Here is a 19,485-nt window from a genome sequence, read left to right as displayed (position 1 = left end):
TGTCAATGAGAGCATATGGCGTAATTTAGATATATTTTTAAGATGGAAAAATGCGGTTTTACAGATACTAGACACGTGACTTTCAAATGAAAGATTGGTATCAAAGAGCACACCCAGGTTCCTAACCGACGACAAAGACTTGACAGAGCAGCCATCAAGTGTTAGACAGTATTCTAGGTTAAGTAGTAGGAAATGACTAGTCATCCAATTTTTTATATCAGCTATGCATTCTGTTAATTTAGTGAATTGGTAAGTTTCGTCAGGGCGTGAAGAAATATAGAGCTGAGTATCGTCAGCATAACAGTGAAAACTAATGCCATGCTTCCTAATGATATCTCCTAATGGTAGCATGTACAGAGTGAACAGCAACGGTCCTAGTACTGAGCCTTGTGGTACGCCATACTGAACTTGTGATCGATAAGACATCTCTTCACTTACTGCTACAAACTGATAACGGTCAGATAAGTATGATTTAAACCATGCTAAAGCAATTCCACTAATGCCAACATAATTTTCGAGTCTATTTAAAAGAACGTTGTGGTCAATGGTGTCAAATGCAGCACTAAGATCGAGTAACACTAATAGAGAGATACAACCACGATCGGATGATAAGAGCAAATCATTTGTAACTCTAATGAGAGCTGTCTCGGTACTATGGTACGGTCTAAATCCTGACTGGAAATCCTCGCAGATATCATTTCTTTCTAAAAAGGAACATAGTTGTGAGGATACTGCCTTTTCTAGTATCTTTGACAAAAAGGGTAGATTCGAGATAGGCCTATAATTGACTAATTCTGTAGGATCAAGTTGCGTTTTTTTAACAAGCGATTTAATCATAGCCATCTTAAAAGTTTTGGGTACATATCCTAGTGACAAAGATGAATTAATGATATTAAGAAGAGGATCTTTGACCTCTGGGAGCATCTCTTTCAGTAGCTTAGTCGGTATAGGGTCTAAGATACATGTTGTCGATTTAGATGATTTAACGAGTTTAGTAAATTCTTCCTCTCCTATAGCAACGAATGAATCAAATTTTTCTTCAAGGAGACTACAATGCACTGCCTGATGCGATACTGTAGTAGACGGTTGCATAGTTATAATTTTCTCCCTGATATTATCAATCTTGTTAGTAAAGAAGTTCATAAAGTCATTACTGCTGTGCTGCTTGGAAACATCTGGGGTTGAAGATTTATTTTTCGTTAGTTTAGCCACTGTTTCAAATAAATATCTAGTGTTTTGTTTATTTTCTTCTAATAGGGTTGAAAAATAAGCAGATCTAGCAGCTTTTAAGGCCTCTCTGTATGCCTTCGCGCTCTCTTTCCATGAAATGCGAAATACCTCTAGTTTTGTTTTCTTCCAGCAACGCTCCATTTTTCTGGCGGCTCTCTTAAGAGTCTGAGTGTGCTCGTTGTACCACGGCGTTGGACTATTTTCTTTAATCTTCTTTAAGTGCAAAGGAGCAACTGTGTCTAAAGTGCTGGAAAAGAGAGAGTTAAAAGTTTCTGTCTCAATATCGAGTTCTTCGAAGCTATCTGGGATGCTGAGGTGATGAAACTGATCAGGAAGATTATTAATAAAGCAATCTTTAGTGGCAGAAGTGATAGGTCTAACATATTTGTAACACGGAGTCGGCTATGCAGCCTTGGCTAAATGAAGTTTACACGAGACTAGATAATGATCTGAGATGTCATCGCTCTGCTGCAGAATTTCAATGGCATCAACATCTATTCCATGTGATAATATTAGACCTAGAGTATGATTACGAGAATGGGTAGATACTGACACGTGTTGTCTAACTCAAATAGAGTTAAGAATGTCTTTAAATGCCAATCCCAATGCATCTTTTTCGTTATCTACATGTATATTAAAATCACTAACAATTAGTACTTTATCTGCAGCCAGTACTAACTCTGATAGAAAATCAGCAAATTCTTTGATAAAGTCAGTATGGTGCCCTGGTAGTTCTGATAAACATTTCTCATGTACACTACTAGTCTCAAGTTTTAAAAACAATTGACTGAAATGTTTCTCTTGACATTAAAAACCTTTTGATTTAATGCATAAAACGGTTGAAATTAATTGTGTAGACTAAAATATAATGTTATTATTAATTAATGATAGATTTCATTAGTTAACATTAGAATACTTTCGTTAACAAGAACTAAGAATGAACAATTCTTCTACAGCATTTATCAATATCATTTAATGTTAATTTCAACATTTACTAATACATTATTAAAATCAAGTGTTATATTTGTTAACATTAGTTAATGCACTGTGAATTTTTTTTATGTGAAAGGATTTTTACTATTCTTAACGTGTAATAATAATAATAATTAAATGTTTCAAAACTTTACTGTTTGAGTATTTCCTTTTTTGATTTATGTATTGAACAAAATATTTTATTAATTAATTAGTCATATTGGAGGGTCTTTAAAAATGTTTTAAAAGAAATAGCAGTGACACTTTACAATAAGGTCTCATTTGTTAACATTAAATAATGTATTAACATGAACTAGCAATAAGCAATATATTTGTTACAGTATTTATTAATCTTTCTCAACATAAGTTTAAAAATACAACTGTTCTTTGTTTGTTCATGTCAGTTCACAGTGCATTAACTAATATTAACAAACACAACATTTGATTTGAATAATGTATTAGTAAATGTTGAAATTTACATTAAATAAGACAAATAAATGCTATAGAAGTATTGTTCATTCTTAGTTCAGGTTAAATAAAATAGTTAACTAATGTTAACTAATGAAACCCTATTGTAAAGTGTTACGGAAATAGCTATAAACCTACAAAGCACGTTTGTCAATAAGCCAGCTCACAGCTATAATTTTCATGTCAATATTGCTATTTATAAGGCATGTAGTGAAACTGAGTCTCACAGTCTCAGTAAAGATGTCATGATTGTAATATAATTGTAACAATTATGCCATGATTGTAACATAATTGTAACGATTGTACCATAATTGTAACATATATGGCATGATTGTAACATAATTGTAACATAGATGTCATGATTGTAACGTAATTGTAACATAGATGTCACTATTGTACCATAAATGTAACATTATTGTCAGAATGGTCAAAGCAAAACAGCTGAACTGATGACAGATGAGTACAGTAGTGAGGTAGACTTGCACCAGGCTCAAGTAGACCTTCAGAAACACATGGGAGTACTAGTTTAGCATGTTCTGATAAATGTTTTTTTTCTCTCTCTCTCAAGTACACACTTCTTTAAGTTTTGAATTATAAATTGAACAAAGTATTTGATTAATTATTCATTTTGGAGGGTCTTAAGTTTTTTTTTTTTTTTTTTTTTTTAATAACTATGCGCCTACGTGAATATGTGTATGAGCAGACCTACACACAACTATACCTTAAACAGAGATGTTGCTTTTTTAAAGGCATGCAGTGGAACAGTGTCAGAGTCTGAGATAGACCACAGGACAGGCAGCATGAAGCAGAACACTCCTGATCCCCTGTCAGTGATTGACCTACAGCCTGACATGGACACTGCTTTGACTGCCACAGGAACTACCACACAAGCTGAGGCAATGCTCATGATTATGAGCCATGCAGCAAAGCATAAAATAACTGGATGCCAGTTACATGATTTACTGCAGTTGATAAATAAATTGTTTGGGCAAGAGGTTGTACCTCGTATCTTTTCAAGTATCTTTTTAACAGAGTGTTTAAAAACAGTTGTGAGGAAGTAGAATTTCAGTTCTACTGTGAAAGTTGTCACTTAAACATAGGAACAGTCCAGGAAATCAGTGACAAACAAATTATATATTAATATCATCAAACCAAAGAAAACACTACATTTATTGGAGACGTAATGGTTCATACTGGTGTCCAGTAGATACCAACATGTAACCTATAAGTTGCCAAAGGTGTTCTATTGGTCCTTAATGGTATCCAGTAGAAAAAACATGCCACCAATAGAAGAAAGCAAATCACCAATAGAGACCCACTAGGACCATTACAGTTTCCATTAAAACCAATACAGTTCTCTTTATAACCATTAAAACCATTAGCAATTATGTAATGGTTTCTATTGGGTTTTTTTCAGCAGGGGTTCGTTAATGACTTTTAATTAGTTTGCATGCAAGACTTAGACTATAATGAAGTGAGGACACTTCTCACCAGGTTTGATTTGCTACATTTATTCCCAGATGTTGTGATCTGTATTAAGGCTTAAGCAAACAATATAGCTATATGTCAACCTAGCATCTCAACTGCTAAATGTTTGGCAGGAAAATTATATTTGTTCATAATTTGACATACTAAGCCATTATATACTTCATAAAAATACTTGAGTAAACTGGCAACTAGAAAATAATTAGATATTATAAATCGTCAGGAAATTAGCATAAACAGTATAAACTTACATCTGGTACAAATGTTAGTATTTCTGCTCCAAGTTCTCGATCATTCCTGTCATTTTTTCATAAATGAACACCAAATATAAACAGGTAAAGGAGTCAACAAGAGGGTGTGTGTGTGTGTGTGTGTGTGGGTGTGTGTGTGTGTGTGTGTGTGTGTGTGTTAAATATTGTACGTTCACAGATTATTGTAATGCTCCACATCTGACCGTGTGTTTTCCATAGACAGTGTTTTCATGATGTTTTCTCGCCATCTTCCGGTCATGTGAGATTACACTGCCCTTCATAAAGCTCCTGAAACTCATTAAAATGCTTGATATATGTTCAGTCAGACTTCTGCGATATCCTCCTGAGACCCAGAAAAAAAGCTCTTTTGAATTTAGTATTTTTACATGTCATTACATTGTTTAGAGCATAAAAACATTTTTATTTTAACATTTTTAAACAAGATATTTTCTCATGCTATGTCTTCTAGTGGCAACAGGACTCAGTTGTTTAAAAAAAATAAAAAGACATTAATGACATTCAATATGAATGGGAATTTTTATCCAATATTTATCCCATATATATATAACTTATATATAACTATATAACTATTTTATTTTGGGAGTTTTTATGTTTCTGGATTATTTAAACAAACTTTGAATAAAGATGATTCGTAATAAAAGATATAATAGAATGAAATGATACACCATTTTACTTAATATAATATTTGGGTAAAATGGCCATAAATGTGTAGTCCCATTAAATTCAACATATCTATACACTATTTAATTTGCATATTAATGTGTTCTTGGGGAAACATGTAATGGAAAAAAAAGTGTAATTATGGGAGTAATAATTGGCAATATTTTCATAATAATATCTAATATGTTATAGGAATATTGATCTATAATTTCACTTGTGTGATGAACATGCTGTGAGTCCTGGTGTCTGTACGGTGGACATGTATGAATTAGTGTCCTGTTCTGTGACAGAAAGTCATATTTTGATGAGTAAAGCCCATAACATTTTCCCAAGATGTTCAAAAACGAGCTTCAAAAAGGAGTGTAAAAATAAATATACAAGTTTAAGTTTAGTGTTACACAATGTCAATTTTCAAAACAGTTTTCAGTTTTCGAATTACACCTAATTTATGATTATTAATATTGTGATAGGGGAAAAGGCAATAAATAAAGCAAAAAAAAGTTCAGTAGTTAACAGACTCCAATTCCTCAAATAAACCATAAACTTTTTTGTTTACATTTCATAGCAAAATAATAAAAAGATCAAATGACAATTTATTACAGCTAATAAAAAACATTTGCTGTCATTACCCTTATAATACATCATGTATAGCATGCATTTAGTATGCATTATTTGTAGGGGTGTAACAATATATTGTCTCAATTATCGTTGAAGGTGGATAGGGGTCATCATAGGCACTCTGATTGGTCTTTGGCCTCATACGCAGCAGAATGTGATGCACTGTGTGTTGTGACACATTCCTCCCATGTAAAACGACCTTGAGCTATGGAAAGGCACTATATAAATAAAACTTTTTCTTCCCATAACATCATTAAAGTTGTGTTTGACTTATGCCACACTAGACCTTCTGTTGGCTCGGACCAGACGGGATAGCCTTCATTGCCCTCGTCCATCGATGAGTCTTGGGTGTCCAACACCTTGTCGCCGGTGTGTGTTCGTCCCTCCTCGGACACTGTTGGTCAATCCTCACCACTGCTGACCGGGAGCGACACACAAGCCTTGAGTTTCAGAGATACTCTGAGCCAGTCACCTTGCCATAACAATCTGGCCCTTGTCAAAGTCGCTCAGATCTTTATTCCTGCCCATTACACTGACAAAGATTTGAGCATGACAGAAAATTAATGTTGAATTTTATGATTGGTGTTTTTGATGTAAATTCCCTTTGCGCTCTTTTTTTGGATATTTATTCTGTTGTACAACACAATGGCCAACTACTGTTGTTTATGTTGTGCTACATAAAGAAAATTTGATTTGATTTGATCATGACAGACCTGGAGAAACTCTCTGACAAATAAAGAGCAATAAATAAAACATGTATAAGCATTTTGAGATTGTTTATAATTAATAGTTTTGTATTTTATTTGATCTTTTGTGTTTTATTCAAAGTTTTACAGCATTATTTTTTAACATTTCAATGCAGGTCTATTTTGAATACATTTTACCTGCAGAAATCCTGATGTTCCTGTTTGTTCACACCCAAAGGTGATCATAAACTCCTCCCTCTTACAACACTAACCAGGAAGAGACTGACTTGTTATTTCTCCTTTCTGTCACACCGACTTTGTCTCAACAAAAGCAATAAAGAATAAGCAATCAATGGAGACCAAAGAGAAAAACTTTACAGAAGGACTTTTGTGATGTTCATTTCTGAACAGACAGCAGATCTTTGATTCTCATTGTGATTCATTTTTGAAAACCGTCGTTCAGGAAGTGAAAGTAAAGTTTAGTTTGCGAGACTCAAACGGTGAAAATGGCTTCAGCTGCTGAAGATGATTATGATTATATTTGTCCTGTTTGCTGTGAAATCTTCAATGTTCCTGTTCTTCTGTCCTGTAGTCACAGTATTTGTAAAGAGTGTCTACAACAGTTCTGGAAAACTAAGAAAACTCAGGAGTGTCCTGTCTGCAGGAGGAGATCCTCAAGAGATGATCCTCCAGTTAATCGCACATTAAAAAACTTGTGTGAGTCTTTCCTGAAGGAGAGAAATGAGAAACGTTCATCAGGATCTGAGGAGATCTGCAGTTTACACAGTGAGAAACTCAAACTCTTCTGTCTGGAGGACAAACAGCCTGTGTGTTTAGTGTGCAGAGACTCAGAGAAACACACCAATCACACATTCAGACCCATCAGTGAAGTGCTTTCATCTTACAAGGTAAGACAGATGTTTCTTGTTTCACATGTAAAGAACAATAATTAGTCATAAACATAGATATCATCACATTCATGCATTACTATTTCAATGTCATTTTACTCAACTTGATATGACATTTACTGTGCTGTAAAAGTATTTGCCTATCCTGATTTTTTATGTTTTTGTGTCTCATACTAAATAGTGGAGCCTTTTTCATAGATATCATTATTTTGTAAAAAAAACTTTAGTTCCCTTTCGTGGTAACTACGATTTACGTCAGTGACGACGAATGGGGTTTCGCTTAGAAAACCTATCACCTTCGAGTATACAAAATGAGCCAATGGCAATGAAATGCCATCGGTCTGCGGAATTTGCATAGCGGAATTTGCATAGCAGAATTTGCATTGCGGAATTTGCATTGCGGAATTTGCATAGCGTCTTTTTAAAGATGCCTCGCCCATGCACTTCTGGTTGCGGTCGCAATGTATCCAATTCTGATGGGCACAATCGCTGCTTTGTGTGTTTGGGCATTGATCATGCTAAAGCAGCGCTTGTGGATGACTCATGTTCTCACTGTGGGAACTTGACCATCGCAACACTACGGTCGAGACTCAGTGAACTCATTCGAGCGAGAGTCCCCTCATCCACACCCCGATCTACGGTCTCCCCGAGAGGCTGTACTTCGGCTGGTGGCCAGGGTGACCTGAGGGTGACGGTGTGGAACAAAACACCGTTGATTCGTCCGCGGTCCACACCCCCCTCTCCAGCGTTGTTAGCCGAGAGTGTTCCAATTGAGACCGCTGGTCCCTCTACGGAGGCCCCGCATGTCTCTTTCGGCGCCCCAGAAAAAGATGCAATGTCAATCGCAGCATCACAAGGTGGGCAGGAGTCCTCGGCAAGTGACGATTCGGCTGTGCTGCCACCTTCAGGTGTTCCAGCATTGCTCGAGTCAGATCCCGAGATGACGGCCATGCTTTCCCGGGCAGCCACGGCAATTGGGCTCGTGTGGTCCCCGCCACCCAACCCTGTGCGCTCGTGGCTGGACGATTGTTTTTTGGGCGCGGCCGCTGACCCCCGTCGGCGTCCAACCCCAATACCTTTCTTCCCGGATGTGCATGAGGAGGTCACGAGGTCCTGGAAGGCACCATTGTCTTCCCGTGATCGTTCGTCGACCCCCTCCGCCTTTCCTCCCCTCAATGAGGCCGCTGCCCGTGGGTACACTGGGGTTCCCCGGTGGAACGCTCTGTTGCGATGCAGCTGTGTCCGGCAAGTGCTTCCTCTCGTGGTGACCCTAAGCACCCATCCAAAGCTACCTTGGTGGCGAAATCTTACAGAGCGGCAGGACAGGCAGCTGCCTCTTTGCATATCATGGCCATCCTGCAGGGCAGGACTGACCCAGGGCTCTTTGATGAGCTGCGTGCCACCACCGACCTCGCTCTTCGAGCGACTAAGGTGACCGCACGCTCCCTGGGCCAGGTGATGTCCACAGCCGTGGTCCAGGAGAGACATCTCTGGCTGAACCTGGTTGATATGCAGGAGGCCGAGCGGACTCGTCTGCTTGACACCCCCATATTCCAGGCTGGCCTCTTTGGCAGTGCGGTCGAGGGCTTTGCCCAACAGTTCTCGACCGCTCAGAAGCAGACTGAGGCTATAAAGCATATTCTGCCCAGACGGCCCGCTGCTGACTCCACCCAGCCGTCGGCACAGAATCCTCAGCCTGCTCACCACCGAGGGCGCCCTCCTTCGGCTCCCGCCCCTTCCGCACGGCCCCAGCAGCAGCCATCACCCGGGCCGCGTCACAGAGGAAGCCGCAGGAAGGCGCCACAGCCCTCTCTGGCCCCGCGCCCCGCTAAACGCCAGGCTAAGCGGTGCCCCTGAGACGGGCTGCTCAGGGTTGGCAACCAGTTTTTCACAGGAGATGGTAGCAGGGCCACTCCTTCCCCCGGTGGGAGAATCTTTTGTTCTCCACTGCCCGCTGCTCGTCCAACGACGAGCAGTACCCTAATGTGGTTAAAGAAAGAACTGGTTCCCCCAACCCTGAGCACACAGAGTTCTTGGACGATAGTGTGCACCGCCGACGGGTCCCGCCACTATCATCCCCCTCTTTCACAGAGTTCTCGGATGACAGTATGTACTGCCCAAGGGCCACGCCGCTCTCATCCCCCTGTGTCGCCAGACCCCTGCCAGAGCACGCCCCCGTGGGACGCTGGTCCTCCCCTGGCCTCCTCTGGTAGGACGCGGCTAATGACCGTGCCGGGCCGCTATGCCACCCACGCCTGGGCCAGTCATTCCGCCTCGCTGCACCATCGATGGTACGTCTGTGGTTAAAATGACCCCGCTGGCACAGTTTTTGGGAACCTGGCTAGAGCTTCCCAGGCTGTCCCGCTGGGTCGCGAGAACCATCAGGCTTGGCTACGCGATTCAGTTCAGGCGGTCTCCTCACCGCTTCAGGGGAGTCCGCTTCACCTAGCTTGTCTGGGCCTTCGGGTCAACTGGGAGAAAAGCAAACTCTGGCCCGTGCAGAGGATCTCTTTTCTCGGTATGGAGATCGACTCGGTCGCCATGTGCGCGCAGCTTACGAGCGAGCGCGCGCAGTCACTGCTGACTTGCCTTCGTCAGTTCGAGGGCAAGAGTGCGGTTCCACTGAAACTATTTCAGAGGCTCCTGGGGCATATGGCATCCGCAGCTGCAGTAACACCGCTCGGATTGCTTCATATGAGACCGCTTCAGCTTTGGCTTCGCGATTGAGTCCCGAGGTGGGCATGGCATCACGACACGCTCCGAGTCCCAGTGACTCCGACCTGCCGTCAGACCTTCACCGCGTGGTTGAACCTCAGTTTTCTACGGGCCGGAGTGTCCTTAGAACGAGTTTCCCGGCATGTTGTTGTATCAACAGATGCCTCCACACCGGGCTGGGGTGCCATGTGCAATGGACATGCTGCCGCGGGCTCCTGGACAGGACCCCAGCAGCTTTGGCATGTCAACTGCCTCGAATTGCTGGCTGTACGTCTCGCCCTGCACCGTTTCCGTGCGTTGCTCAGGGGTCAGCACGTACTAGTCCGATCAGACAATACCGCGATAGTAGTGTACATAAACCGTCAAGGTGGTCTACGTTCCTGCTGTATGTCGCAACTCGCTCGCTACCTCCTCTTATGGAGTCAGAAGCATCTGAGGTCGCTTCGAGCCATTTATACCCCGGGAGATCTGAACCTTGCGGCCGACGGACCCCATTCGTCATCACTGACGTAATAGTCCATGAGCCAGGGGGGTTGGTCGGTATCAACGGGGGGGGGGGGCAAATGCTATCATTGTTTTTTGGCAAGGTATACACCCCTAGTATTAGAAAAATCACGATAGCAGTGCAGCGGTGGTAGCGAAATCACTTTTTTCAGCTCATGAAGTTACTAACCCCCTAAAATAAATTCCGTCTTTGAAATCTGGTGTATATCTGGTTTAGGCTCATGCTAGGGATATTGTCAATATTCTATAATATGGTGCTTGGTATCGTTGGAAAGGGGACCTTTTAGGCTTTCATTTAAGCCCAGGACTGAATCTGTCTGACAAACACAGAGGTCACATGACTTCTTTAAACCAGAAATAACACACATTTTTTCACAATTTCCGCCTAAACTGTATGCTTTCTTTTATCCCTGTGGCATGAAAGAACACCAGGGACACAAAACTCAACAACTTCAATACTCAAGGCACTCTGATGACTCAGAAAATGTATAATATACCCATACTATTTATTTGTGAGAGCCTTAAAAATATAAAAAAAATAATTGTTTTCATAAGCCATATAGTCTGAACATTAACGCACAGACCACGGACGGCGTGCTGCGTGGAACTGTTGGTTCAGTTGACTGGTTATAACAACTATGCCATCTTCAATCAACTTCCATTGAAGCTGCACAGACTTCAGAAACACAGACATTAACGCTCTATACATATTCATGGCTTATGAAGCATCAGAAGGAGCATAAGAGTATGTATAGAAAGCCCAAGATCGAGGACTCTTTGGCCAGAAATATGTTTCTTGGGTCCAATATGGACTATTGGAGCCCAAAAGTCCATATGGACCGTGCATGAGCTACTTTCTGACATTCTAACTGAAAGTGGGTGAATATCAAAATACATGATAGAAACATTTTGTTAAACCACTTACAAGTGTTATGTTGACAACACTATTGAAACAATTATTTTTTATTACAGCTGTACATGAATAAATAGGCCATTTGGCCCTGGACTAATAGGGTATTCTATTTGTCCATTCTATTGGCTCTGTTCTATTTTGAAGACTTGTGCTGGCTGCACAAGTCTAATTTAAGGCTCTCACAAATAAATAGTATGGGTATATTATACATTTTCTGAGTCATCAGAGTGCCTTGAGTATTGAAGTTGTTGAGTTTTGTGTCCCTGGTGTTCTTTCATGCCACAGGGATAAAAGAAAGCATACAGTTTTGGCGGAAATTGTGAAAAAATGTGTGTTATTTCTGGTTTAAAGAAGTCATGTGACCTCTGTGTTTGTCAGACAGATTCAGTACTGGGCTTAAATGAAAGCCTAAAAGGTCCCCTTGCCAACGATACCAAGCACCATATTATAGAATATTGACAATATCCCTAGCATGAGCCTAAACCAGATATACACCAGATTTCAAAAAGGGAATTTATTTTAGGGGGTTAGTAACTTCATGAGCTGAAAAAAGTGATTTCGCTACCACCCCTGCACTGCTATCACGATTTTTCTAATACTAGGGGTGTATACCTTGCCAAAAATCACTATGAGACTTTGTCCCCCCAGATGATACCGGTGGACCAAATTTGGGGCCCTAGCTGGCTCATGGACTATAACTCGTAGTGACCACGAAAGGGAACGCCCTCGTTCCCTGAGTAAGGAACGGAGACCTTACGTCTCCCTGCCACTTCCGCTGTACCGCTAGGATCGCCTGAGTTCATTCTCGGCTCCTCAGCGAAGAAACATATCTGCATGTTGCCGGCGTACTTCCTTATATACCCACGAGGTGGGGCGGAGTTACGCTATGCAAATTCCGCAGACCCATGGCATTTCATTGCCATTGGCTCGTTTTATATACTTGAAGGTGATAGGCTTTCTAAGCGAAACCCCATTCGTCATCACTGACGTAACCTACTCAGGGAACGAGGGTTACATACGTAACCGAGACGTTCAGCCTCATTGGAGGGATTTAGTAACATTTTCTGATAGAAAATAAGAAAATTCTGTTTCTACGATGTTGTTCTTGGCCCTTTGGTGACTTTGAGCCACTTCTGGGAAGGTTTGCTATTGTGCCGAGTTTTTTCCATTTGGATATAATTTAGTGATGTTACATTTGACACTGAAGCTTCAAAGCGCGTATCGAGTACGCAGCGCAATTTCTCATGAAGCCCTGTACCGGAGTGTGTATTGTTTTCAGAGAAACACGTGATCAACGAAAAACGAAGCCTCACTTTCTTTCCAGTCACGTGAATGCTTGACTTTGCGTGTCGGAATGCTTGAACCCAGACCACTACTCTAAAGGTTTTTGGAAGTTTAAGTCCACTTACTAAAAAAATGTTTTTGTGTGTGTAATATATATAAATAAGCCTACAGCCTATGTTACATGATCATATATTCTGACACATAAACAGCATAGAAACATAAAATAATTAGACCAACATTTACTTGCATCAAGCAACTCTGTTGTTTTTTTTATTTCCGTATATTATTAATACAATTGTTACATTTATTTTGTTGCCACACTTTAATATGTGAATTATATTATCAGAAAACTGAACATTTAGCATTGTCAGGCTTTTATTTGTGCTTAATGGATAAAACAACGGCGCTGCGCACTCAGCTGCTCATAAACATGGCTGTTATAAGTTTGACCTGCCACAAGATGGCATACAGAATTGTATGATCATATCACTGTATTTTCTTCTCTTCACTGTAATCTGGTGTTTAATGTATTTTTGTTCAATTCTAGGAGGAGCTCAATACAGCACTGAAGTCCTTACAACAGAAACTTCAAAACGATGAAAAGAAGAAAGGAGAGTTTGAGAAAACAGCTCAACACATCAATGTGAGGAAACAGAATCAAGAGTCATTTTCATTACTGGAGGATCACTTTATACCGTTATAAATTGATATATTTAATATAATGGATTCCAGTTGATTATTTCTGTAAATGACGAGCAGCTTCTGCTTCTGGATCCGTTATATGTCAGGTATCCGAGATTTGTGTTGATTGAGATGATTGAAGTGAATGTGATTTGATTTCAGTCTCAAGCTGAGCACACAGAGCGTCAGATTAAAGAAGAGTTTGAGAAGCTTCATCAGTTTCTCAGAGACGAAGAAGAAGCTACAATCACTGCACTGAGAGAGGAAGAGGAGCAGAAGAAGCAGAGGATGAAGGAGAAGCTGGAGGAGATGAACACACACATCTCAGCTCTTTCACACACAATCAGAGACACGGAGGAGATGATGAAAGACAATGACGTCTCGTTTCTAAAGGTGACAAATCAATCTGGCTTCATTCTTTGTGTATGAAACAACTTGTATAGAGAGACTCATTCACAATGAGAGTGTTTGATAAGATATTAAAATGTTTTCAAACTCTATATTTTCCAGAACTTTAACGCCTCAATGGAAAGGTAAGTGAGCTGCTCGTATCTCTTCTCTCAGTGGATCTGAACTCAAATTCACTGCAGTTCTGACTCCTGAATGTTCCTCAGAGTCCAGATCTCACAGCCGGATCCACGGATGAGTTCTGGAGCTTTGATTCATGTGTCGCGTTATCTGAGTAACCTGCCGTTCAGAGTCTGGAAGAAGATGCTGGAAACTGTCCAACACAGTGAGTCTCAGCAGATTTGACACCAGTGCAGAAGATAGTTCACATATAAACACACACAACATCAACATTTGATAGAAAAATATTTAATAATCACTTGAATTACCAAGTGAATCTGAACTGTATTTCAGAAAATCATCAGATCATTCAGCGAACTCATAATGAAAAGTCTATTCCTCATGGTTTATGTTTATGTATTAGGATACAATAGTGTTTATTGAATACTGATATTAAACCTGAAGCCTCAATCCATTCTGACAGTAACTGAGAGACCATTGTTATGATTGCATGATTTATGATCTCTTTAAAGAAAAATGTTTTACATTTACATTTCTAATACATCATATTTCATCCTGTAATCTGATGTTATTCTCTTTGCAGCTCCGTTGACTCTGGATCCAAACACAGCAGCTCCTCGTCTCACACTCTCTGCTGATCTGACCAGTGTGTCGCTCAGTGATAGAGATAAAACACTTCCTGATAATCCAGAGAGGTTTGACAGGTATCCATGTGTCCTGGGATCTGAGGGCTTTAACTCAGGAACACACTGCTGGGATGTGGAGGTTGGAGACAATACACTCTGGATTCTTGGAATAACAACAGCATCAAACCAAAGGAAGGGAGAGGGTTTCTCGAAGTCTAATGTCTGGTATGTGTGGTACATGAACAGCGAATACAGCTCACAATCCCCAGAGCAACCCGCCACTGTCTTCACTGTTAAACAGAAGCTTCAGCGTGTGAGAGTTCAGCTGGACTATGACAGAGGAACAGTGTCATTCTCTGATCCTGTAACTAAAGACTGTCTGTGCAGATTCAGGACATCCTTCACAGAGACTGTCTTTCCATTCTTATGTAATTTCTGCACAACTCCTCTGAAGATCTTACCAGTTAAACTGTTTATTACAGCAGAAAATCACAGTTAAATCTGCTTCTGCTTCTAGATTAATACAGTTTTGCAAATTATGCTTCAATAATAACACTGTAATCAAAGGGTCTCATTGATCAATCACACTTCAATGTAAAGTTTAGAACCAAATTAACTCTTGTGTTTCCTTAAGGACATGTTTGTCTCTTTCAGTTTAAAAAAAATTATAATAATTTTCCTGTGTTAATGCCAACTGCATCAATTTTGGCACACTGTGTATTTTTATTTGAATTTTCTTCTTTCCTTTCCACATTGTACACAAAATATTTACACTCAGGACCTTAAGGACAAAACTTTCCCCATTGAAACCCATTAAAACTGCCAATTTCATTTTATCCCAGGGCCATTTAACTATAAAATGATGCAGTCTTTGTTAATAGACTTTTGTTCTTTATATATATATATATATATATATATATATTTATTTAATTTTTTTTTTTTTTGACAAGATGGTGCCGTTTTCTCAGGTTTGGCCTATTGTCACGATTTGGTCTTGTCTTGGTCACGTTTCATGTCATTAGGTTTGTTCGACTTCATGCAGCTCTGCGCAGACCGATCGGCGGCTGACTTAAAGCAGTGCATGCCGGTTAGAAATTTTGTCCGACTTGATACAGCGCCGACGCCACGTGACTGTGACGTATACCATTAAAGTACCGTGAGACCGATTGGAGAGTAGCCGGAGAACTCAGCCAGCGCCATAGATATCATATAAAGGCTATATGTCTTAAGGCAGAGTCACTTCCGGCATCACCGGCGGCCATCTAACCACAGGGCTCTGTGAATTAAGGTGAGTGAGCAGCACGCACACAAATCCTCTTATCTCGCTGAAATCTGGACGGATTTACAAACGGTTTGGTTTCTTACAAACGTTATTAACGTGGCTATAATTCTGAATGCTTAAACATTTTGAACATAAATATTCATATGTATGCAGTATAATAGCTACATCTCTGACGTTTATAACAAACCAAACCGTTTGAAAATCGGTTGAAAATTGAGCAAGTTATGGTTATTTAAAAGTACATAAACCATGTTATGAGTGAGCGAGCACCCTGTGGTAAGATGGCCGCCGTGTGCGGATGTCGAGCTCCATTGGCCAGCAGCGCGGACGAGACATCTAGCCTTTATATGATATCTATGGCCAGCGCAGCTTCTCAAGAGCGGCTGCAGGAGGGCTGATGACGACACAGCTGTTCCACGATTGGCCGGATTCACCGCATGACAACGATCACGTGTGTTTTGTGTTTATTTGAACACCTTTAGTTCCTCTAAAGCTCTCAAATCAGTTAATTATAACAGTGAACACTCTTTTCATGTCGTTGTCATGTTATATTGTGTCATGTTTATCAAATTAAAACTGATTAAAAAACGTAGACTCCACTTCATTGATAGTAGCTTATGTTGAACTTTATTCTTGTTCAAACAGACGCTGTATGAAGCAGTAGGCTACATAAGGTATTGAATGAAAATGTCACTGAAACAACTGTGTATTATTTGTCAAATATTGCATTTATTTCACTTCTGTGGTATAAGTATGCAAACACCAAGTGAGCGGTCACTACCGGAACCAGAAAGTGTCCGACTTCACGTCTCCGTTTGCAGCTCCTCCCCGCCTGCACGCGGCTACTCTCGCCGATCGGTTACATCCAGCCGCAGCCGATGTCCAACACACCTTTTGTCATGTTTCATGTCTGTCATCCTGACGTGTGTTCCCTTAGGTCAGAGCCATAGAGAGAAAGAGTTGCGACACTCCCATAGACCTCCGTTGTAAACAATGGCGGCGCTTTTAACCGCCTACTTCCGGGATTAGAAGATCGGAATAGTTCCAAACACTGTCATTTTGGCGTTGGACACCATTCACTTACATTGCAGCGCGTCGAGTTGTTCCAGAGTTAAGTTGTTGAGATATCGACCTCTTTTGAATTGTCAACTGTCTATATTGTATCAGAGGCCCTTTGCGATGCTTATACTGGTCTTCATTTGTACATGCACAGCGTAATTATTTATATTTTATGTTGGATGTTTCAACCAATTTTCAAGCACTGCGCTAGCTAGTTAGCTAGCGCGACTTCGTCAGCTGTCACTGTGACAGTATGTTTTATTGTCTTGAGTGAAGCGGCTTGTGAGAACAATGCTGGACCTCTAGGATTGTTATGGGATCACCAGTCCTGTCTGTTTCATGGATCACCTGCCCCTGGTTTTTGTTTTTCTTGTTCACACACAAGCACACATTTTTGTTGTCTGTCATTGTTTAATAAAAAATATTTAAGCGAACTCTGAACGGACGGCCACGGCAGACCTCTTTGCGTGATCACGAAGGTGTAATGGCTGAATCAAAATTTATAAGCAAAATCACGGGAATCAATAGCCTAATACAGCCCAGTTGTGCTAAAATAAATATCATGAGACGTCCATCATCAGATGAATGATATGGAAAAGTTAAGTTAGAGCCGCTAAAGCCAGTGCTACTACCCATGCGAACATGAACACTATGCTTTTCCCTCCAAAAATATAGCCAAAATGCAAAACTGACATTAAAAAAATGCAATAATGCAATAACAGCTGAAAAAGTACTTGGGTGTGTGTTTTATTTTATATTTACCGTTCAATAATGCAATCGCTGCTATCTGTCCCATAGAAGAACATGACAGCCAGCGTGTGTTTTGGAACTATTGCGGCTTACATGAACCACGTGACAGCCATAGCGGCGACATCAAAGAGTGTCGCAACTCTTTCTCTCTATGGCTCTGCCTTAGGTGTGTTCGACATCAGCTGCATGTATCCGATCGGCGAGAGTAGCCACGTGCAGGCGGGGAGGAGCTGCAAACGGAGACGTGAACACTTTCTGGTTCCCGTAGTGACCGCTCACGTGGTGTTTGCATACTTTACCAGCTGAAGTGAAATAAATGCAATATTTGCCAAATAATACACAGATGTTTTAGAGAATTTTTCATTCAATACTTTATGTACTGCTTCATACAGCGTCTGTTTGAACAAGAATAAAGTTACAGCTACTATCAATGAAGTGGAGTCTACGTTTTTTTAATCAGTTTTAATTTGATAAACATGACACAGTATACCATCGCAACTACATGAAAAGAGTGTTTACTGTTACACAAAACTGATTTGTGAGCTTTAGAGCAGTGTTCCCCAACCCTGCACGTTTTCTTTGTCTCCCTAATCAAACACACCTGATTCAACTCATCAGCTCATTATCACATGTGATAATGAGCTGATGAGTTGAATCAGGTGTGTTTGATTAGGGAGACAAAGAAAATGTGCAGTGTTGGGGGTCCTTCAAGAGCAGGGTTGGGGAACACTGCTTTAGAGCAGTGGTTCTCAACTCCAGTCCTCGGGACCCACTGCTCTGCACATTTTGTATGTCTCTCTTATCTGACACACTCAGTTCAGTTCATGGAGTCTCTCCTAATGAGCTGATGATCTGGTTCAGGTGTGTTAAATAAGGGAGACATACAAAATGTGCAGAGCAGTGGGTCCCGAGGACTGGAGTTGAGAACCACTGCTTTAGAGGAACTAAAGGTGCTTGAATAAACACGAAACACATGTGATCGTTGTCATGCGGTGAATTGTGGAACAGCTGTGTCGTCATCAGAGCTCGAGCAGCCGCTCTTGAGAAGCTGCGCTGGCTGAGTTCTCCGGCTACTCTCGAATCGCTCTCGCAGTACTTTGATGGCACACGTCACAGTCACGTAGTGTCGGCGCTGTATCAAGTCAAAATTTCTAACCGGCATGCACTGCTTCAAGTCAGCAGCCGATCGGTCTGCGCAGAGCTGCATGAAGTCGAACAAGCCTCTTGTCTGATGTGTCATGATGATATTGGTTCATTGTTCTCAGGTGTTCCTTGTTGGGTCATTAGTCTTGTGTATTTAAGCCCTCATGTTTGCCAGGCTGTGACTTTGTTTAGTATTGTTTTGGGTAACTGCTGTTTGTTCTTGTTTCGAGTTTTCATGCCTTTGTTTTATGTTTGATCACGTTGGTATTAAAGTTGCACTTGGGTTCTCTACATCTTGCCTCCTTACGTTACACCTATAAAGCGAATACTCACTTTTTTCCTGTTTTCTGCTTCTGCATAGAGTCAGTTGGATAAATTATTGTGTAATAATTGTGTTTGTGTTGCTGTGAGGTTTGTTTATATGTACTAAAATTTTTATCTGTGAATGTAATAGTTGATAAAGAAAAATGATTGTATTGTAAATCTCAAATCCCAAAGTAATTATTAATATTATAAATTCAATACTTAAGTAACCATTAAACAAGTCATACAATAATGAAAATATGTTTAAATTCATGTTTACAATATGTAAGTAAGGGATAATGTAGAGCGAGGCGGTTATAGCGAATACAACCCCGACAGGCTGATCAGGACCCCGACGCGAAGCTTGAATCAGCCTGAAGGGGTTGTATTCGCTATAA

The 19,485-nt window shown here is 40.6% G+C and overlaps 1 protein-coding gene across 1 annotated transcript; it reads left to right on the top strand.

The window, feature by feature from the left end:
• Positions 1 to 6,646: 6,646 nt before the first annotated feature.
• LOC311094401 (zinc-binding protein A33-like) lies at positions 6,647 to 15,385 on the top strand. Its single transcript, XM_084132360.1, has 6 exons — positions 6,647 to 7,299; positions 13,263 to 13,358; positions 13,559 to 13,789; positions 13,907 to 13,929; positions 14,011 to 14,129; positions 14,508 to 15,385. The coding sequence occupies exons 1-6, from the start codon at positions 6,898 to 6,900 to the stop codon at positions 15,047 to 15,049; spliced, it is 1,413 nt and encodes a 470-aa protein (XP_083988486.1). The 5' UTR covers positions 6,647 to 6,897; the 3' UTR covers positions 15,050 to 15,385.
• The last annotated feature ends 4,100 nt before the right edge of the window (positions 15,386 to 19,485 follow it).

The sequence above is a fragment of the Abramis brama genome (genome assembly GCF_963993115.1).
Source record: "Abramis brama genome assembly, chromosome: 13".
In the NCBI taxonomy this organism is placed as follows: Eukaryota; Metazoa; Chordata; class Actinopteri; order Cypriniformes; family Leuciscidae; genus Abramis; species Abramis brama.
The sequence above is the reverse complement of the archived record's forward strand: the minus strand, read 5'-3'. Positions and strand labels throughout refer to the sequence as shown.

Excerpts from the sequence above, each read along its gene's own strand:
- LOC311094401 (XM_084132360.1), top strand. The coding sequence starts at position 6,898 with ATGGCTTCAGCTGCTGAAGATGATTATGATTATATTTGTCCTGTTTGC. Across the intron at positions 13,930-14,010 it reads TTTAACGCCTCAATGGAAAG|AGTCCAGATCTCACAGCCGG; the intron begins GTAAGTGAGCTG and ends AATGTTCCTCAG. Across the intron at positions 14,130-14,507 it reads GCTGGAAACTGTCCAACACA|CTCCGTTGACTCTGGATCCA; the intron begins GTGAGTCTCAGC and ends TTCTCTTTGCAG.